This window comes from Ambystoma mexicanum, chromosome 9 (assembly GCF_040938575.1).
Source record: "Ambystoma mexicanum isolate Mex_15411 chromosome 9, UKY_AmexF1_1, whole genome shotgun sequence".
NCBI classification, from domain to species: domain Eukaryota; kingdom Metazoa; phylum Chordata; class Amphibia; order Caudata; family Ambystomatidae; genus Ambystoma; species Ambystoma mexicanum.
Window position 1 is genome coordinate 191,954,137 of NC_090931.1, and position 20,235 is coordinate 191,974,371.

At 46.5% G+C, this 20,235-nt stretch overlaps 1 protein-coding gene across 2 annotated transcripts in view; it reads right to left on the reverse strand.

Annotated features, from left to right (window-relative positions):
• LOC138487861 (uncharacterized) overlaps positions 1 to 20,235 on the reverse strand; it is a 78,427-nt gene that overhangs the window by 36,064 nt on the left and 22,128 nt on the right. Inside the window, exon 2 of one of the 2 annotated variants that reach the window (XM_069614467.1) lies at positions 11,188 to 17,836. The exons of the other annotated variant lie outside the window; for it this stretch is intronic. Within the exon in view, the coding sequence (XP_069470568.1) occupies positions 13,214 to 14,338 (1,125 nt within the window). The 5' untranslated portion in view covers positions 14,339 to 17,836 and the 3' untranslated portion in view covers positions 11,188 to 13,213. Of the gene's footprint in view, positions 1 to 11,187; positions 17,837 to 20,235 lie in introns of those variants that run through there. 2 annotated transcript variants of the gene reach the window in all.

A 20,235-nucleotide genomic window follows, 5' to 3' on the forward strand; every position in this document is an offset into this window, starting at 1 on the left:
GGCTCATCCGCTTCTCCCCACTTCCCTCTGAGGGTGGCATCTGATGGCACAGACAATGAGCAGGGGATGTGCCCATTACAAGAAATAAGAGCCTTACGGGAATTAGAGCAGCAGAGGGGTATTCAAATCCAGGTACATATACGCAGGAGGAGAGGCCAAGAGGCGCAGGGCAGTCCGCTGCGGTACAAGAGGCGAGCAACGAGGCGCACAAGGGCACAAAGGAGGGGCTCGAGAGCATAGCCACTTAAGAGTGGATAGGGGACAGGTACTATTGAAATTGGAAGGGAAAACAGACTGGGAGGCAGAAGGGGCTGCTAAGGCAATGGAAAATCTGAAGGGAAGCAGCAAAGCATCAGATTTGGCAGAGATAATGGATGAGGCAAATAGGAGGAGGAGAAGGAGCAGGTGCAGAGGGAAAGAGAAGAAAGGAATGAAAGGGATCACAAGGAAAGGAAAAGAGCAGAATGGGAGAAACAGGACAGAAAGACAAGGGAGGTAGAAGAGATCAAGAGGCGAAGGGAAACAGCAGAGCAGGAAAAACGCAAGATGGTTCAGAGGGAACAGAGGAAGTTACAGCTGGACAGACAGGCGAGGGAAAGCGCTCGCCGGGAGGACGAGCGTGCAAAAAGGATGGTTAAGAAACAAGGAGCAATGGACAGGGCAAACTACAGACTTAAGGGGGACAGATGAACATAACCAGATAGCACTAGCTCACGGGGCAGGAGCACAGCGGAAGGAGATGGAACTGGCCTAAGGACCCGGGGGGAGGAATCGGGTACGACTTGAGGGAAATTGACCTCAGCATGAGACCAAATACAGACTTGACATTTAGGAGACCGAGTTTCGCAGATGACTTTTGCAGTAACATGGGCTCAGGGTCTGACAATGGTACAACGTCATTTCATCGCTGGATGTTTTTTCGCAGGGGTTTTTACTGCTGATTTTTTTTTCTAAAAAATCATCGCATTTTTTGGGGGGGTTAATGATATAAATTGGGTGTGGATGTATGGGGATATAAAATAAATTAAAGGGGATGGGGGTTTAGGGGGTAACGCCTCCAAAAATAAAAAATAAAAAATTCAATGAGTTTAAAAAAAAAAAATCCACAGTAAAAAACCCTGTGAAAAAACATCCCGCGATGAAATGACATGTAACCCTGACAATGAAGACAGGAACAGTGGGGACAAGAGGGGGTAGCAATACCGATCCCAGTCAACGGGGAAAGGGACAGACAAGCGAGTAAAATGGGAGCACAGGACACACACAGAAGGAGAAGGAGGGGGCAGCTCAGATGAGCAGGCACCGCTGGCGAATGACTTACAAACCCTACATGACACTGCTACATATATTGAAAGGCTTAGAGACCTCCCAGAACGAAGGAAGAGAAACAGCCATAGCTTTCTCTAGGGGAAGGTTAACAAGGAGGTACGACAACAGTATCCAGGTACCCATACTAGAACCGATGTAGTAATTGAAAGCGAGAGAGGGGACAGGCAGGTCAGACTGACGAGAGGCACGCATGGGGAGGAGGGATTCGCACAGATTCCCTTATTAGAGAGGGCAGGAGTGCGTCCTCAGTATATACCATAGAAGCATGCAGACAAGGAGAATGTGAAGTGTAGGCTACCCTCATTAAGTGCGGGGGCTGAGAAGAAGATTCATGAGATGGAAAGAATGACCACGGGAAACAGGTTAGCAGTGGGAGACGTAAAGGGTCTACTAGTGGCAATCCTCTGGGATGCTGCTGATGATGTATGGAAAAGGGCCGCGTTCCAGGGAGTGACAACACAAAACACGGCGTATGATGGTTCGCCGTTTTCAAGCTGCAGAGCTGCCGTATGGCAAGTATTAAGGACACAATACCAAGACACCTCGGACATTGGGGCAATTATGTCTTGGAAAACAAGGGAAGATGAAGACCCCTTGCAGTATATTCAGGAGATTCAAGAGCTTTGGCGCTTTGAAACTCGAGAACCGTGGGACAAAACAGTAGCAATAGTCTATCACATACTAGTGCAGGGGCTGCCAGAGCCCATGCAGAAACATCTAAACAAGTTGGTAGGAATGGAAGCAAGAGGATGGCCAGAAACACAACTCACGATAGTTCAGCATTGTAGGCTATGGCAGGAGAAGCTCAAGAAAAAGGCGGAGGACAGGAAGATAGATGAAGCAAAGCTAATACAGAAAAAACAATCCAAGTACGTGATGTAAGGGGCGGTACTAACCAGCCCCACCCTGCAGGGACAGCAGCAGCAGCCGCAACAACCACAGCAGTTCACACCACCCACAGGGGGAGGGTTTATGGGGTGGCGGAATGCACCACATGGGTTTCGAGGAAGAGGGGGACAACCGAGAGTGCCTAGGACATTTTCAGGGGTTTTCCAAGGGCAAGGGAGGGAGCCACCACAGTGTTGGGCATGTGGGCAGTTAGGACACATTTTGAGAGTATGTAGGAGCAGGGGGATACAGCAGAATTGGGGTGCACAGGGCCAGCAGCCATATCAAGGGGACCGGGATGACTACTATACACAGGGCAAACAACAGCAAGGACAGATACAGAGCACACACCAGCAAATGCCACAAGCACAAGTGCAAGCACCACAGAGTCAAATGCAAATACCACAGATGCCAGCACCAATACTGCAATACTTACAAGCACCAGAGGCTCGTGGGAGCACACAGCAATTGGCACAAATACAGAGCAATGATGCAGCGGCACACATGGACTCCATGGCAACGGTTCCCGTTTCCTGTTAGACAACCAGGAGGCGTTACCATGGTGGGAAACAACCCCTTTACATGGAATGGGATGTCCTTATACAATCAATAAGACAGCCCACAAACGAACTTGATGTGTCCCATCCTGTCGATCACACCCAACCCTGCAGAGGAACCTTGCATAGAGGTGGTGATAGGCGACAACACTTTTTCACTTTCTTGTCGACACAGGGGCGACTAGATACTGCATTTGGGAAGGAGCATTTAAGTTGTCAGGTGATGCCATGAACACTCAAGGATACTCTGGGGCTCGGGAAGTGGTTCCTTTCACAGACGACATTTCACTTTCTATAGGAGATCACAATCTATCTCTGCCTTTACTTTGCTCTCGACAGACACCTGTAAACATATTGGGAAGTGACATAATGAGCAGATGGAACATGGCTATTTCATTCACGGACAAAGGAATAGTGTGCTCCACGCCAGGAATACACATGCCCAATGTAAGGCAGATCATTCAAGCTTATTGTGGACGGAAGGTACAGAGGGGGGATGCCAGTGGACGCAGAAATGGTCCAGTATGAGACCAACATTGCTATTGCATGGCTTTCAGGCATTGCAGGGAAAATTTGGCGTGTTCCAAATGAATACCTATCCAGGCCTGAGCTGCTACCATTGGACGAGGAAGAGGGAACCGTAGTGCCAATAGATTGCAGTACTTGGGATGGATGACACATGATGGGCATGGAGAGCATTGATCACAGTGGCAGAAGGATGCAGGTTGACCACAGTATTTATTTTATTTATTTGTATTTTTAAAGCACTCACACAGCTCGGGGGCATCGAGGCGCTGTTACCGGAATATGTCTTACTTGCGCATTTATAACACGCTTAATACCGAGAGGTTTCTAAGCGTGGACCCGGAAATCAAACCTGCGTTGCTTCGTGTCATCTTGTTTCCAAGGCGAGCATGTTGCCGCTGAGCTATCCTCCTGGGACTAAGGACAGACAAAGAGCTATTCAGTAAAGAGAGATTAGAAATAGAGATGGTTTTTGAGATGAGCAGGATACACTACAGGGAGGTACCACAGAGGATGGCAAAGGCGCTGGAAGCGCCACCCCCATTCTGTGAGGAGGATCTGGCCAAGATATCCAGCATCCAATGGACAACAAACCCTTATGATGTGGGGTACATAAAGAGCATAGGGGGGTGAATACCAAAGTGAAACCAGGAGCAATTTTACCAAGAGTGAAACAGTACCCACTAACCAAAGAGGCAGATGAGGGCATTTATGAGACAATCACAGCACTAATAGAGAGAGCCATTCTGGTACCATCAGATTCCCCATGTAACATAGGAGTTTCCCCAGTGAGGAAGGCAAGGGGGCGTGGAGTGGGGTCAAGCCTTTCATACAGGATTTAAGACCTCTTAACCATATTGTAGAAGCAGAGTACCCTTTGGTTGCAAATCCAGCAACAATTGTGTGCAGCATTCTGGCAGAAGGTTCACGCTCATTGATTTCAAGAATGCATTCTTCTCAGTACCACTACACCCAGACTCACAAGACTTGACCAACTTTATGTACAGAAACCAAAAGTGGAAACATACAAGACTTCCTCAGGGGTACTGCAAGTCAACATCTATCTTTAACAGAGTGATACAGATAGACTTGTACAACATTTAGATGGAGAGCACAGTCTTACAGTACGTAGACGACATTTTGATTTGCAGCACGATAGAAGACTCAGTGCACATGTTGACAGTGCTAGCTGACAAAGGATACCAGGTGGACAGGAACAAACTGCAGTACTGTCAGAAAGAAGTGCTATACATTGGAGAGACAATATTGCAAAATGGCTGACAGGTTACCCTAGAAAGGGCAGAGACAATACGCAAGACAGTCAAGCCCACGACAGTGAGAGAAATGCAACAGTTCTTAGGGTTGTGCAACTATTGCAGAGCATGGGTCTTTGACTACACAACATATACAAGGTCCCTCTTGGGCGCTCTGAAAGAAGCACAGAAGGGACACAAGACACTGACGTAGACAACAGAGATGACTGATGCTTTTGACATTGAAGGAGGAAATATGCACAGCACCAGTGCTAGGGATCCCAGATTACAAAAAGGAATTCTTCTTGTTCTCACACACTGACAGCGTAGTGATGAAAGCAGTACTAACACAAAAGACTAGCATGGGACAAAAACCAATAGCCTACTACAGTGGGAAGCTTGACCCAGTAATCAGGGGACACTACCAGAGTGAACAAGTTTCGGCAGTTGCCACCTTCGCAGTGGAAAGGTCAGCAGCAATAACGATGGGGCGCACTACCACTCTTTACGTGGAGCATGCCCTCTTTGCGATACTGCAGAAGCCAGAGAGCACAATGACGACACACAGAGCATCAGGGTACGAAGTGATAGTATCAAACGCTTCACTGAAGATAGTGAGGTGCAGACTTGTCAAACCCGCAATTTTCCTAGCAGATGTCCTAAAAGAGAGTGATTATGTACACGACTGCGCAGAAAAGATACAGGCATTCAGTGACACTCGCAAGGTAGATGAGGACAAACTGGAGGGGGGAGACGTGCTGTACATTGACGAGTCGTCAACTATTGACCATACAGATGGGGTCAGACATACAGGAACTGCAGTAGTGAGCTTGGAAGAAGATGAAACAAGTGAGGTAGTAGCCAGTGCACAATTACCATCCCATTAATCAGCACAAGCAGCAGAACAAGTGGCCCTCATAGTAGCATTAGATCACAGCAGAGACAAGGAGGTGACAGTATACTCAGTTTATGTGACCTCAACAGTACACGCAGGACTGACATAGTGGATCAGGAGAGGATTCAGAAGGGCAGACGGGACACCAGTACAGCACACACTTTTACTAAGCAAACTGATTGAAGTGATTGATTCCCCAGCACAGATAGCCATATAGCCATAGTGAAGTGCCAAGCACACACTAGAGGGGAAGATCATATCTCAAGGGGGAACGAAGCAGCAGACTTTGAAGAAAAATGTGCAGCATATTTTGGAGAACTATTAGAAATGGAGGCAGCATCACATGCTTGATAGTGCACAAAGAACATGGGGTACAATATACTGCCAGAAGCATAGATTATGGAATTGCAGGGAGCTGCACCGAAAGAAGAAAAGGAATTGTGGATTGAAAGGGGATGTTCAATGCCTCCAACAGATGCCCTATGGTGGCAGAATAACACAGGGAAAGTGGTCATGCCACTACCATTACTCAACACTGCACTGACACAATTACACCACCCCACACACACAGGAAAAGAGGTAATTGCTGCTGCATTTGAGAAACATGGTTTTGTCCTAATTTGGGAGAACACGTGGCGAAATTTGTCAGTAATTGTTTGACGTGTAAACGGCTTACAGCAGGGCATACCTTGAGAGTTGTGAGAGGAGCCATACCTCGGTCAGTGGGCCGATTCCAGCATTTACATGTCGACTATGTTGACATGATCCAAGTATGTCAAGGCTACTGCTACATGATAGTTGTTGCGTGTCCATTCTCTAGGTGGATTGACGCAGGCCCCTGTTCACATGCTGATTATCTCAGAGTGGCTGAATTCTTAGTCGGGAAGTGTTCCCAAGATGGGGCGTGTGTGAGGTCCTGCGGTCTGACAATGGCCCTCACTTCACCAATGAAATGTTCCAGCACATCACCACATTGCTGGGCATTCAAGACAAGTTTGCCTGTGTGTACCACCCGCAAACAAATGGATGGTGTGAATGCCTGAATGGTCTCCTGAAGTAGGCCATAGCCAAAACACAGCAGAGCACAAAGTAAAATTGGCTACACTGCTTACCTCTCACCCGTTTGCATTGCACAATAAGCCTGAGTCCGACCACCATTTAACGCCCCATGAGGTGGTGACAGGACGGCACATGCATCTCCCACTGGCTCCTCCCAAAAGAGCACTGAAAGACTGTGAGAATAGTGCAGATGTGTTGGGACAAGAAATCCTTGATTGCTATCACCTCCCATTTCTCACCAGAAACCACACTGGGGGGGGGGGCAGAAGACGGCAGAGAAAGCAACTGAAACAACCCACCACAAGACTCTGGACTTAAAAAAAACAGTGAATGTAGGGGACATCATACTTTTAAGGAACTTTGTTAGACGCTGGAATGCGCCACAATTCACAGGTCATCACATTGTAGAAAAGGTGACAGACTGTGCTGTCAAACTAGAGGGGAAGTTGGTCTGGAACCACCTCCTGGACATCAAGCCCTACAAACCAGCGGCCTCACCTGGCAACGTTCTTGACAGGGCCAACGTTCAGCAACTGAAAGAGCTACAAGCGATCTTTGAGCATACGCGGCCGAGTGGAGGACACCCAATGGTTACTCTCAGGCAGCAGAGCTAGAGATTGGACCGCTCATCGACTTGGAATGAGGATACACTGTCTGTTATTTTATTTTCTACATACCTTCCACGAGCAAGCCGATTTAATTGTTGATGATTTTTCATGTTGCCCGCTGCCCACCACCCAGACACTTTCTCAAACCAATTTGTCCACTCCGTAAGGAGACCCAGTAGATTCTGAGCACGACCCCCTGGAGTATACTACCTTGCCTTTATAGAGTATTTGGCCCAAACATACCCACAGCTTGAACAAAGCAATCCCCCTATCCTTACTACGCTGAGAGACACATAAGTACAAAAAGTGTGGGAAGAAGTGTTTGCATTTGCTTTATGTGATTATTTGGTATGCAGGGTTTCAGAGTTGCTTACAATACTACAACAAGAACACATTTCTTCACACATTTCAGGTGGGCAACTATATCTACAGGCTGCAGGAGGATCAGCAACACAGGTACAAATGGGTGAAATAATAAAAAATATAGCCATCTTGTTGTTTATGATTATTCCAAGGGGTATTATTGTGTTTATATTTTGGAGGATCTCCTTTGTTGCAAGTGCTACCGCTGCATCCTCTACTAATATTCCCCTAACCCAAGTAGGTGGAGCGACCGTGTCAGTTGGACAGGAGAACACTGCTGATACGGTAAGGAGAGGTAAGCGCAGTGTTGACCCAAACATGAAAGGGTTAGATATGTATCTCACTGACACTGCTCGAGTGTCTAATAACATGTGGGTCAAACACATGACCAAAGCAGGTAAAGAAACCACTGGGGTGAGCTGTTACGTCTGCTCGTTAATTCTCTTTGCCATGAGTGCCTCCAGAACGTTCATAGCAACTGAAATACCAGCAACAAGAGAACAATGCTTGATATACCTCTCAATGGTGACAACTTGAGGAAGGTTTCAAGGGAAGACAGCGACATTGAGATGGATGTCCTGAGCAACGTTCACATATGAGGATAGTTACATAAAGACATTAGACATGATTAACAATTATTGGCAGCTTGATTAAGCTATACAGTACATAACTGATGGGCCTGACAAAGAAGAAACAAAGACTAACACCAATATTATGTTCACTTAACTGGAATGTTCCTTTTATATTCCAGCAGGTCGTCCCCCTGGCTGGGGTGGGTGTGATTGCCTGCGTGGGTGTGTCTTCATTGATGTTGCAATGTGTTTGGGTGCTTGGAACTTGTTTTAACACCACGGGTTCAAGTTTGTCCGATTGTATAATCCAAGCAGTGGCTGGACCCTGGGTTTCAGGAGCTGGTCTGCCATCTTGGATTTCATATCACTACAGGTCTGAGGATGCTCGCGAGTGTGCACGGAAGGCAGTAGAGCCCCAGCACCTCTTGTAAGTGTTTCCTTGCAGTAGAAAAGTGCTATTAGCACTTTAGGGTCTTGTCAGAAGAGCCACATCTTTTTGGAGCATTGCACCCCATGCCCTATCCCAGGCTCAATGAAATATAGGTCAGAAGGTCAAACTATCATTCCAATTTAACAATAATGAAACCACTTAGCAGAGGTTCAGTAGCTCCACTGCCATCCGTGCACACTCACGTACATCCTCAGACCCGTACAGATGGTTCCTAGTGATAGTTTTGAATGCCATAGTTTCGAATGGCAAAGTTTCGAATAAAAATGCGTTGAAAAATGCATTATTTTTTTTAATGGGGGGGTCCCTACCAACCTCTGTTTTTTTACCCCTTAACACCCATTTAAGTAAAACAAAAAAAAACTTTACCTACAAAACAAATTCATTTTTCCGATGCATTTGTTTCAAAACTACGTTTTAGAAACAATGCCTGGATACCGTACAGATATAAAATCCAACATGGCACACCAGCTTATAAAAGCCAGGGTCCAGCCACTGCTTCAATTATACAATCAAACGTGCACCCGTGGGGGTAAAAGAATTCCCAAGTACCCAATCACATTGCCAGCGTGTCTTCATTGATTAATTAATCTTTAATTACGTGCTTAATACCAGTCTCTAAGCACAGGACCGGGATTCAAACCTGTGTTGCTCTGCGTTGTCTTGATTCCAAGACAAACACGTTGCCCTTGAGGAGGCAGCACCCAGCGCAAGTGAGGTGGTAGGTAGTGTTAGTAGAAAATGAAAGAGAGCAGCATGCATTGATGTTGCAATCACACCATTCCAGGCGAAGGGGATGACCTTCTGAAATATAAGATGGGCATTCCAGGTAGGTGAACAGAAGGAGTTTGAACAAGGACGTGGTCGGTGTTTGGGGCAAGTTGGTGATTCAGGAAGGGGGAAAAGGAATTTGAAGAAAGGCACGAAAGCGTGTCAAGACGGGAGACATGAGGGGTTGAAGAAAACAAACAGAAGCTGGTGGGAATGAGACAGCAGAAGGTGTTAGATGGAAAATGGAAGGTGATTGGTAGGAAATAACTGGAATTGGTAGGAGGAAGATAAGGAAAGATGATAGGTGGGAGAAAGCAGGTGGTTGCAGGAGAAAAATATGAGACGGTGGATGGAGGAAGGCAAGAGGAGGTGGTAGAAGGAAAACATCCAAAGTCTTGTGGCGGGATACAACAGGTGGTGGTAGGAGGAAGACAGAATGAGATGAGGAGGTGGTGGGACAAAGACACCAAGATGAGGTTGGAAATCATGAGGAATCACCCAGCGCTAGCAAAGTGATAGGTATTGTTAGTAGGAAATAACTAGAGCTGCATGTTAGGGAGACATTTCTTTTTGAAAATCATCCCGCTAGTCTCAGGACTACTGCTGCACTCCTAGGATAATTTTCGGACTCCAGAGGTGAGGGAGACCTTTCTGTCTCACCCCCATCTTGCATGTTCTTTGGTTTGGGTCCACTAGGCCCCTCTTAAAGAGTCCCATTGAAGGGGAGACCTCCCTTTTTTAGCCTCATGCTTCCCTATGGCAGCACCACCACAGGTGGCATGCTTCCAGGGACCCCTAGGGTCCCTATTCTAATGTCATTTTGGGATCACAGGCAACCCAGTACAGGAGTAGTCACCTCCTTTTTGTGACTGGTGTTTTTTTTCTTATACCAATTTCAGCACACACTATCCTCCATGGAGTGCTGTGGGAACATTTTGTATCCCCTTAACTTTGTTGAAAGTGACAATATTGTTAATTTCCAGGCATCGGTGGCAGTTGTTACCTTTTGCTCTATTTTTCAGATGCATTGCTCATGGCTACTGCAGCCGAGATAATGCACTATAGGAGACCCTATCCTCAAAATGGCTCCCCTTCTCATTTTAGGTCCTGGCCAAGATGTCCTTCCTTCCTTCCCAAGTGGAGGAAGGCCCTTTCCTTTCATGCGTCTTTGAGGTTTTCTTGCAGAAAGCCCACAAAGGTTCCCCTGTGTTTGTGTGTGCTGGCAGGAAGTGGGGAGGGGTCGCTCAGACCCCAATACACATTCCTCCAGGAGACTGTTGCTGGAGAAGATTCTGGAAGGCTGGCTATCCCCAATTGGACAGCCACCTTCACATTTGAATGTTGCCTGTGTCCGTATTGGAGGGCTGGGGTCGCCCCCAGCACCTTTTCTGGATATAAGGAAGCGAGCTGGAGCCAGGAACATTAATAGACCACTGGACCAGAAGAGATCCGAAGAAGACAACCGAGGGAGGAATGCACCAGTGAATGGTATTGAACCAGTAGAAACCACTGCATCGCACACCTCAGCCTTCTAATCGACAGGGAAAACCTCCGCTCAGTGCTGTCCTCCTTAAGATCGGTAGCACCAACCAGTCACCTGTCCTGCTCGAGGTTGGCTGCTAGAGTTTTCTCATGCTGGAGCGTGCACCACTGCAAGGCCCAAACTAATAAGCTTCCATTGCATGGACTTGCGGCTGCCCAAAGTAGCTGGAACTCAACGTGGGCATCTCCAAGGCTCTGCTGGTGTTCACGAGGAGAGAAATTCGCTGACGGGCCCATTGGTCAGCACTCACCCTCTAGAACTTGTAAGACAAGATAGCTGCACCATGTGAGGACAGGGGGTGCAGGATTCACTTACCCCAACACGACTCAATAACGAGGACTCAGTAGTTTGGCAAAGGGAAGTCTGTTTAATGATACATACATCAAACAGGGAAACAAATGGGAATCAGCTGTAATGCGATCACCAGTCTCGCTCCGACTTCCACGAACTTCAATTGAACAGAGATTCTTATAGGCAATGTCTAACTTCACAGAACTCGACATGCTATATAATTTGTTAGGAAAGGTAACTTAAGTATAGGTGTTATATCTGTATATGATAGTAGGGCATGCGGATTGGATAACTCTTATCGGGTGGGTGTCTACGCCCATCCCTCTACATCATGCGTGATAGACGTCACTATAACTACGACGTCCTATTGGTTACAATATCTATAGGACTCCAGATAACTTGGTCCATTGTGATTGGGCAGGTTACACCGCTAGACATAAATTTCCACTTTTAATTAGCAGCATGCAGAATGGACACCCCCTGTGCCTGGTGTCCCAGGTTTCACCCTACCTCCCTTCCACCAATCAGTGTTTTAGGGCAACGTGTCAATTAGTTGGCTAAGGATGGCCTCAAAACTGTATTCTCTTATCAGGAAAACTTATGGCATCCTCGGGTCCTGGATGACATCAGGCAATGGTACTTCTTCGCGTCTGGCTGGTCACGTGTTAGTTCACCATGAATCTGCTTCAGTTTCCAGCTTTTAGTGCATTTAATTCTGTGTCGGCCTAGCCACCTGCATGGGCCCCCCTTATCTTGACCTTCATGAGGCAGGCTGGTATGCTCTGAAGTTGGAGTCTTGTGAGCTGACGCTCACCTCCCCTTCTTTGATTGACTTCGATTTCCTAGGCATGAGCTGCTCTTTGTTGAGTTTCGATTCCGCTCCTTCTCTTGCCTTTGGCTGGGTTTCGAAACTTGGCCTGTCAGGCATCTGGCTGCCTGGGTACCTTTCTGCTTTTACAAAATGGAGTCGCACTTGTATATTGTGCCTTATTGAGGTAGATATATGGTTGGCGCTTGCCGCTCTATCTTCTACTAAGCATTGCAATCAATATCGATTTCTTAGCATCTTGTGTTTCAAGCCTATTTACACACGTTTAACAGGACGGTTGCTTCCATCTTGTCTCGTAGCACTGTTTCCTCACAGTGTAACATTGTCTCCTCTCTGTGCCTATTCCATTCAATTTCGTAGTTACTCGCACTGGCGTGTTATCTCCGATAACTGCTCTTGTTCATTCTCAGATCTGTTCAGGCCCTTGTGTCATTTCCACTGGCCTTCCATTAAAGCTTTTGGGGTCTCTTCGTGGACCGTGTGTAGGTACTCCTCATTTCATAGCAGCGGCTGGTAGGGTACCGTGCTGCCCAGGGTTGTCTGCTTATGGGTGCTTCAACCGGTAGGGATCTTCTGATGTATACTGGGTAGAGTCCTACTGCAGCTCTTTGTTGGTTCATTTGCTGGTAGCTCGAAATGGGGGGCAGAGGTGCATGTCATATCTGGAACCTCCTTTACATTCCCCCCTCTAGTCGGTTCATCGACCACTTCTGCTTCATTTTTCATCTCTGTTTACTTTGATTCTTCAGTATTTTGTTCCTCGTCTTCAGGGTTGGCACATGCTGTTGTGAACATGTGCGTCTTTGGAGTCCATATTGTATCACGCCTTTCAGACTTCCTGCTGTCTTCACATGTTCATCTATGTTCCAGTCCATTAGCTGGCATTGTCCGTTTGGACTGCAATAGATCCATTTTCCTTCATACCTTCTTCGTTTCTTTGGGTATGTGAACTTTGTTTCGTCTGGCACAAATTAGCTGGCTTTCACAAAGTCTCTTATTTCTTCATCAGTCAGGTCTCTGGGCTTCCATCCTGTTTCAACATCAATCATTGTTTTCATCCCTATGGCTTTCCTTGCAGTTTTCTGGCACTGTGTAATAATTATCTTGATAACACAGAATCCTAGCAATACCATTGCTAGTAGAGCTCCCAGAAACTTGAATATATCTGCCATCCATTGTGGGACCCATGAGAATAGGTCTCCAAACCAGCTGTCATCGTCTACTTCGTCACCTTCATCGATCATCTGATTTTTCAGGCTTGCCAGCATGCTTATGGCCTCTGTTAGGGTTCCGTTTTCTTCATCGTGTGATGGTACAAATGTGCAACATGATTCTCTGATTTTGCACAAACACCTCCATCCATTGCTGTGATCATGTCAAGCACATATCTGTTTTGGAGGGTCATCAGTCTGATTGCTCTCAGCTCTTCTTTGATCGCGTTGAATCCTTTTATAGTGGTATTGATGGTCTGCAATAACTCCCATCTGGTTATCTGTAACCATTTAGCATTCACTCCGACTTGGATGTGGGGCAGGAGTAGTGTTGTGAATACTGTTGAGGTGAGGCTGAACAGCCTGTGTTCGTACGGGATTGCATGGAATGCCTCTTCTGATTTGGGAGAAAAGTAATTTTCCCTCTTCATCCTGGATACCAGTTCCACAGAGCTTCTTCTTCTTAGATGAGCATCTGCTTTTGGGAAACTGTCCAATTTTAGGTCATTCTTAGGAATCACTAGTGCGGGAACGAGGCCGTTCACTAGTGTGCATATGCCTCCCCAGTGTTTCGGCAGCCTTATGTATGCCTTGGATCCACACGCCCAGTAATGGTCCATAATAACTGTCGTTCCTTGTGTCATTCCTGGAGCTTCAAAGATTCGTCCGCAGTTTTGATTCTCTCCCATCTTCCTTGTGCCATTGTTTCTGAAGCATAGTTTCGGGCTCTCCAGTGGCACTATCTGCAGGAGTTCCCCTCTATCTTCGACCCATGTTAGTAACTTTACTAGCTTTGGCCACAGAGGTTTGCATAACCTCTGTGAATTCTCTATTGCATCCTTGCAGGCTCCAAGGACCATCCACGCTCGGCAGATTACTACTCCGTCTTCCCATCCATCTGGGGAGACCACTGAGCCCCAGATCTGCATTTGGCCTCTGTTCTTCCAGATCTGAGCCTCCTCTGCAGTTTTTCCTTGAACGTTCAGTCTTGGGTTTATTTCCCATCTTATACTTGATCCTTTGACGCCAGGGTTTTCGTACCTGATCACATGATTTCTGGTGTGCGCTCGGTTTTTTGTTTTAATGTCCTGGATGTAGCCATCTTCATCCGGGTAATCCTTTTCGTTGGCCCATATCAATGAGGCGTCTCTTCCCATAAATTGTCCTCTGGTATTGCACATTTCTACATGTGACATACAGTGTGCTGTAGGGACATCAATTTCTACGAGCCACGAAGATCTTGGATTTTCCCATGCTGTATAGTAGGAGTGCACAGACGAAGCATTCTCCTTCTGACTGCCTTCGTCCTACTTCCTTCATGTGTTGGTACCATATGTTGTTTCCGAGATGGGCTGTGCTGTCCAGTTAGTCATTAAGTTCATTGTTATCTTCATGCGGGCTTCTCTTGATTCTCAGCGTTCTTCTGTAGTTTGCTATGACTAAGTCTCTGTATGCATCTATGCTGCTTTTCCATTTTGGGTATCTCAATGGAGCAGGCTGCCTCGACTGCATCGCTGTGGTAGGAGGAGGATTTTTGCTTCCTTTCCTTCCCTTTTGCAGTCTGCCATAAACTTCCTGTAACCACCATTGGTTCATCAACCTCCCAACTTGTGGCTGTGTTGTAGGCCTGCGGCTTGTTCCTTGCGTTGGAGCAGGTGTGCTTGCAGTTATAGTTTCTATAGTTCTGTTTTTCAGCTCCTCGTGCAGCTTCTTTGCTTGGACTATGAATGGGAACAAATACTCTATTAGCATGTGTGTCTTCTCTGTGAGTTCTTTCGTGGCCACTTCTGTTCTTTTGAGGGATTTTGCTATTTCCTCCATCTTTGGTAATTCACTTGGCTTTTCTTGGTTATCTCCACTATTCTCTGGAATTGAATGTTCGGCAGGCAGTCTCTCCTTTTCTGCTGCCTTCGTTGGAGGCCTTGTAGCCGTTGACATTTGCCCTTGTTTGTGTGCATTCTGTGTGTGGGTGCGTGCCGTGGCCAGTGCTACATTATCATTCATTCTGTGCTGACCCTGTCTCTAGCTTTTTCTCTCATTCATCACCTCATGTGTGTACGTATCGCTGCTAATTACATTCATATTTAAGTAATTTGCTTCATCATTAGCTTTTCTTGGAAATGGAATCACTATATAGGGTCTGGTTGCTCTTGTAGGCCCCTGACGTTCGTTATCCAGTGGGTGTACTGATAGGGGGACACTTCGTGCACCAATAAAGAAAGCAGTTCTGATTGTTAATAATAGAAAAAAAATGATGATGACTGTACATATGCACATAATCGTTCTGAGTGAAAGTTTGCAGCATTTTCTTCCAGGAAAGCGGGGCGCCCTTCTGCTGGGGGTAAAACCAAGTTACTGTTCTGGGCCCCCATTTCGAATGAGTTCATAGTCAGTTATTTATTCCTTCTTTTGCTCTGGTCTCGTATTTCGAGAGTTTGTTACTGTTAGAGGGACGAGTGCTTCCCCAATGTCCCCCCTCACGTGAGTGACGACGTTAGCCTCTGGGTCCTCAGTACAGTTCCTGTGCTAGATTTAAGGAAAAGGGTTAGGCTAGCATTTCTGATACATCACATTTATTTATGCGTATCTAATGTAGGTGAGGTCCCAGTGGATGCCTCGAATTTGCCTTGGTCCTGTGGACATGCTGGTGACAGTTCAATGTGAAAGAAGAACTGAAAGGACTGCTACAAATTACACAAAAAATGGAATGCTGAAAAAATAAAAATAAAAATAAAAGCGAACGTGTGGCAAAATAGGAAACAATGAGCTAATCGTACAAAAATAAAGTTGTAAAAATAAGAACAAAAAAAAAATATGGACAAATAGAAAACGAGTCAAAATCGCAAAAATAAGATGCTGTACCAACAGGAACAAAAATAAAAGCAGAAGTCAATATATGAAAAAATAGAAAAAATGAGAAGGATGCAGAAAAGAAAAAATACGATGGCGAAGTTCTTGTGTCTGCTCCTTTCGTTCGGTCTCTCGGGGACAAGTTGAGGAACAGTCTCTTTTCTCTATCTGCTCCACGGTGAAACAATGACGACAAAGTTCTATTTTGGATTTTCTCCTTCTAAGCCTCTTTTCAGCAGTGGATGTCCATAACTGCTTCTTAGTTGCGCTATGATAGCCCTCAGGAGCCTGTTTAATTGTGCGTTTTTTTGCTGGATCTCGGAGGAATGCGGGTATGTCAACATTGCTGGGTCTACCCACTAGTTCTGGAAGATTTTCAATGAGGTGGAAGAAAACACGGTATGCATATTGGTTGTCTTCTGGTGTTAATGACATTTGCTCTGATTTTCTAGCCTCTAGATCACAGGCCTTTCTTGCATCGTGAACAGTCTTTGTCTCCTCGATCTGTCCCTCGGCTAAAGGTCTCACTGGAATCTCCTTAGGAATTCTCACTAGAAGTTGGACAGTTCCACTTGGAGTATTATGCTATGGAGAAGTGTGCCCATGTGTGGGGCGTTGGCCGGATTTCTAAGGAAGGTGATGACGTCAACATCTGCAGGCCTTCCTACCATTTCAGGATAGTCTGTGACTAGTCTGAGCATGACATTGTGGGCTGCCTGGGTTTCTGCGGGAGTCAGGGACATCTGCCTTGTTTGCTGGGTCCTGATCACAATCCTTTCTTTTGACGTGAACAGTTTTTACACTTTCCTGCTGCGTGGATTACAACCACGTAATTTAATCTGTACCACACTTGGTTCAGGAACTCGTTGTTTCTTGGATCTCTGATGAAGGTTAGGGTATCTGTGGATCTCCCGACGAGTCCTGGGCATTCCTCTATGATGCAGAAAAATAGGGTATATGTAAATTCATCAATGATCACTTGTGGTGGAAGCATCTGTACCCTTATCACCGTACTCTGATAGTACAATGAAGGCTTCCGTGATGACAGTCAGTAATTGCCAGATTATTTTCTTGTTGGCCGGATCTTGGATAAAGTCTGTGACACTGGCTCCTCTCCCTATGAGTGATGGGTATTCTAGCACCACGAATTGGAGATAGGTTTGCACATCCCATTTGAGAGTTCAGCGGGGTGTACCATAAATTCTGTGCACAAAGTCTTGATACTGGATGCTTCAGGATACTGTGTCACACTCTCGGAGAATAGTTTGTTTACAGTCTATCAGAGTCTTGATTCTTTGTGTCACTTTGGGCATGTCGTGCTTTCAACAGTTCATTTTATCAATGTTGTTGTGGCTTTGGATGTGCTTCTCTTTACCCTGCATCTGGGATGTACAGAGTGTTTGTTATGTCCGTATCCCTCTTTGCTTGGGGAACCTGTCCAGTTCTATGCCACACTTTCATTCGGGTTCTTTGTCTTGGTTTTCATGCGTCCTTCTTCCTCGCCATGGATCTTGTCTGCACGTGCTGAGGTTCTTCCCCGTTGTCTGCGGTTTCTTTGCAGTTGGATGCAGCAGGAGGGCTCTCTCCTATGTAGGGTTTAATGTCATTTATAAAGATCCATGCCCTTCTGCCCTGGAGCTTGACGGTGAAGGGGGTGCAGTCCTCTATAATGAAAGGGCCATTACATCTTGGCTCGTCCCACCTTTTCCTGGTGAAGTTCTTCACCAAAACACTGTCACCAGGGAAGACGAGGGGCGCATGTACACCTTGTTCGTTGTCTGCTTCAGCACTTCCTGCTGTGTTTTGTGCTGCGCCACCCCCTTTTCCCCGTCGCTGCAGTTGGCCTGAAATGACAGAGGCACTGGATGTCAAACAGTTCAGGTACTTTTGCATCTCTGTTCCCAAAGTCTCCCTAGTCGGCTGGGCATCACAACTAGCTCTATCTTTGGGGGTTAGAGGGGTCCTCATCCTTCTGCCTGTAACTATCTCGTGCGGCCTGAGGTGATGATCGGAGCCTGGTTGGTTCTGAAGTGCATATAATGCCAGTGGTAGGCAGTGCAGCCATCCCTTTTTTAATGTGAGCTTCAACTTGGCTATCCTCTCTTTAAGCAAGCCGTTGATCGTTCACATATCCCATTCCCCTCTGGATGATACACCGACGAGAACTTATGCTTTATACCAAGCAATGAACTAATCTGTTTGAACACTGAATTTACAAAGTGGGCCCCATTATCTGATCTCATTATCTCGCACACCCCCATCTAGGAACTTAGCAGCACAGGCAGCGTCGGGGTGTGTACAGGGGCCTGCTTCTATTCATCTAGAGAAGGGAAACACCACCACAATTAAATACATGTACCCTTTGCACACTTGAATCATGTCGACGTAGTCGATATGTAAGTGCTGGAATGGTCCATTTGGTCTGGGAATGATTCCTCTCACTACTTTTAATGTGTGCCCAGTGGTGAATTGCTGGCAGATAATGCAGTTCACCATGAAAAATGCAACATGTTCCGCTAAATTCGGCGTGAACCAGTCTTCTGCGGGCGTTGCAGCAAGATTTTCTTTTGTCATGTGGATGGGGTAGTGCAGTTGTTCTAATGCTACCTTTAGGAGGGCGACAGGCATTACTGGTTTACCAGTGCTGTCTTGCCTCCACAGGCCGTCAGAGGGGTTTAGAGAACACCCTCGATGCTTCCATAAATTCTTCTCCTCTTGTGGTGCCTCCCACTGGAGCTCCATTAGCTGGGTTAGCCCCATATTGCTATAGGCCTCCGGTGTGGCTCGCGCTACCATCATTCGTTCATGGGTACGTGCCACCTCCATGTCCATGATTGTTTCAGTCTTGGATGCCATGCGCTTGGCTTCTGTGTCCACTTCATGATTTCCGCGTGAAACGAAATCTGTCCCCTTGGTATGAGCGGCGCATTTCACGACCGCTATGCCCACTGGGAGATGTAGTGTTTTTATCAGCCTGTCCAATAAGACTGCATGTTGCACTGGTGTGCCGTCTGCTCGGAGGTAGCCCCTCCTTTTCCAGCGCGCTAAGCCTGCGTGCACTGTGGATGTCACATAGGCGGAGTCACTGTGCACCGTCACTTCCTGGTCTCATGATTCTCAATGGCGATTATCAATGCCAACAGCTCTGCAGCTTGTGCCGACTAATGAGATGGTATTCGTGCACTAACGAGTACTCGAAACTCCCCATTCGCTAGGTGTTTTATCACAGCAACACCTGTATGCCACTCTTTTACCCTGGGGATCTCATCATAGAATTCCTCATTGTTCGCACAGTCGTGTATAGGTTCTCCCTCTGTGACTGGTTCAGCTATGAATGTAGCAGGGTTCACACTTTTACATCACACTATTTTGATCAATGGATTAGAGATGATCACTTCATAGGCCGATGCTCTCTGAGATGTTAGTGTGCCTTTTGGCTTTTCTAGTATGGCAAACAGTGAGTGCTCAACATACAATGTCATGGAGCATCCCATCACAATGGATGATGCCTTTTCAATAGCGAATGCGGCAGCAGCTAGGTTTTGTTTGCATGGGAAGTGGCCCTTCATGACTGGGTCCAGATTCCCGCTGTAATATGCTAGGGGCTTGTATCCCAGCGAGGTTCGATGCGAAGCACTGCCGTCATAAAATTACCATCGGAGTGTGAGAACAGGTAGAATTCCTCTGCATAATTAGGAATCCTAAGGACTGGGGCTTTACAAATTGCCCCCCTTGAGTTCTGTAAACCCCTTTTCCATTGCCTCAGTCCATTCGATATCTTCCCTCGTTGTCCGGGCCTTTTTTAGGGCCTGAAGCAGGGGCTTGGTGTATGAGCTGTAGTCAAAGACCCATGCTCTGACATAATTGAACAGGCCTAAAAAGCTTTGGATCTGTTTTATTGTGAATGGCTTGGCCGTGTTCATGATGGCTTCAGCCCTTTCTGGGGTTACCTTTTTCCCTTCATGAGAGATCAGTTGGCCTATGTACAAAAATTCTGTCTGACAGTAATGCAACTTCTCCTTATCAACTTTGTATCCCTTCTCAGCCAGTACAGTCAATAGCTGCACAGAGCCATGCCTGCATTGCTCTTCAGTGGTGCTGCAGATCAGAATGTCATCTACATACTGCAAAACAACACTGTTCACCGCAATATTGCTTAGGTCCATCTGCAGGAATCTGTTGAAAATGGATGGAGACTCACAGTAGCCCTGTGGCAACCTCGTACTTTTCAGGCGCATTTGTC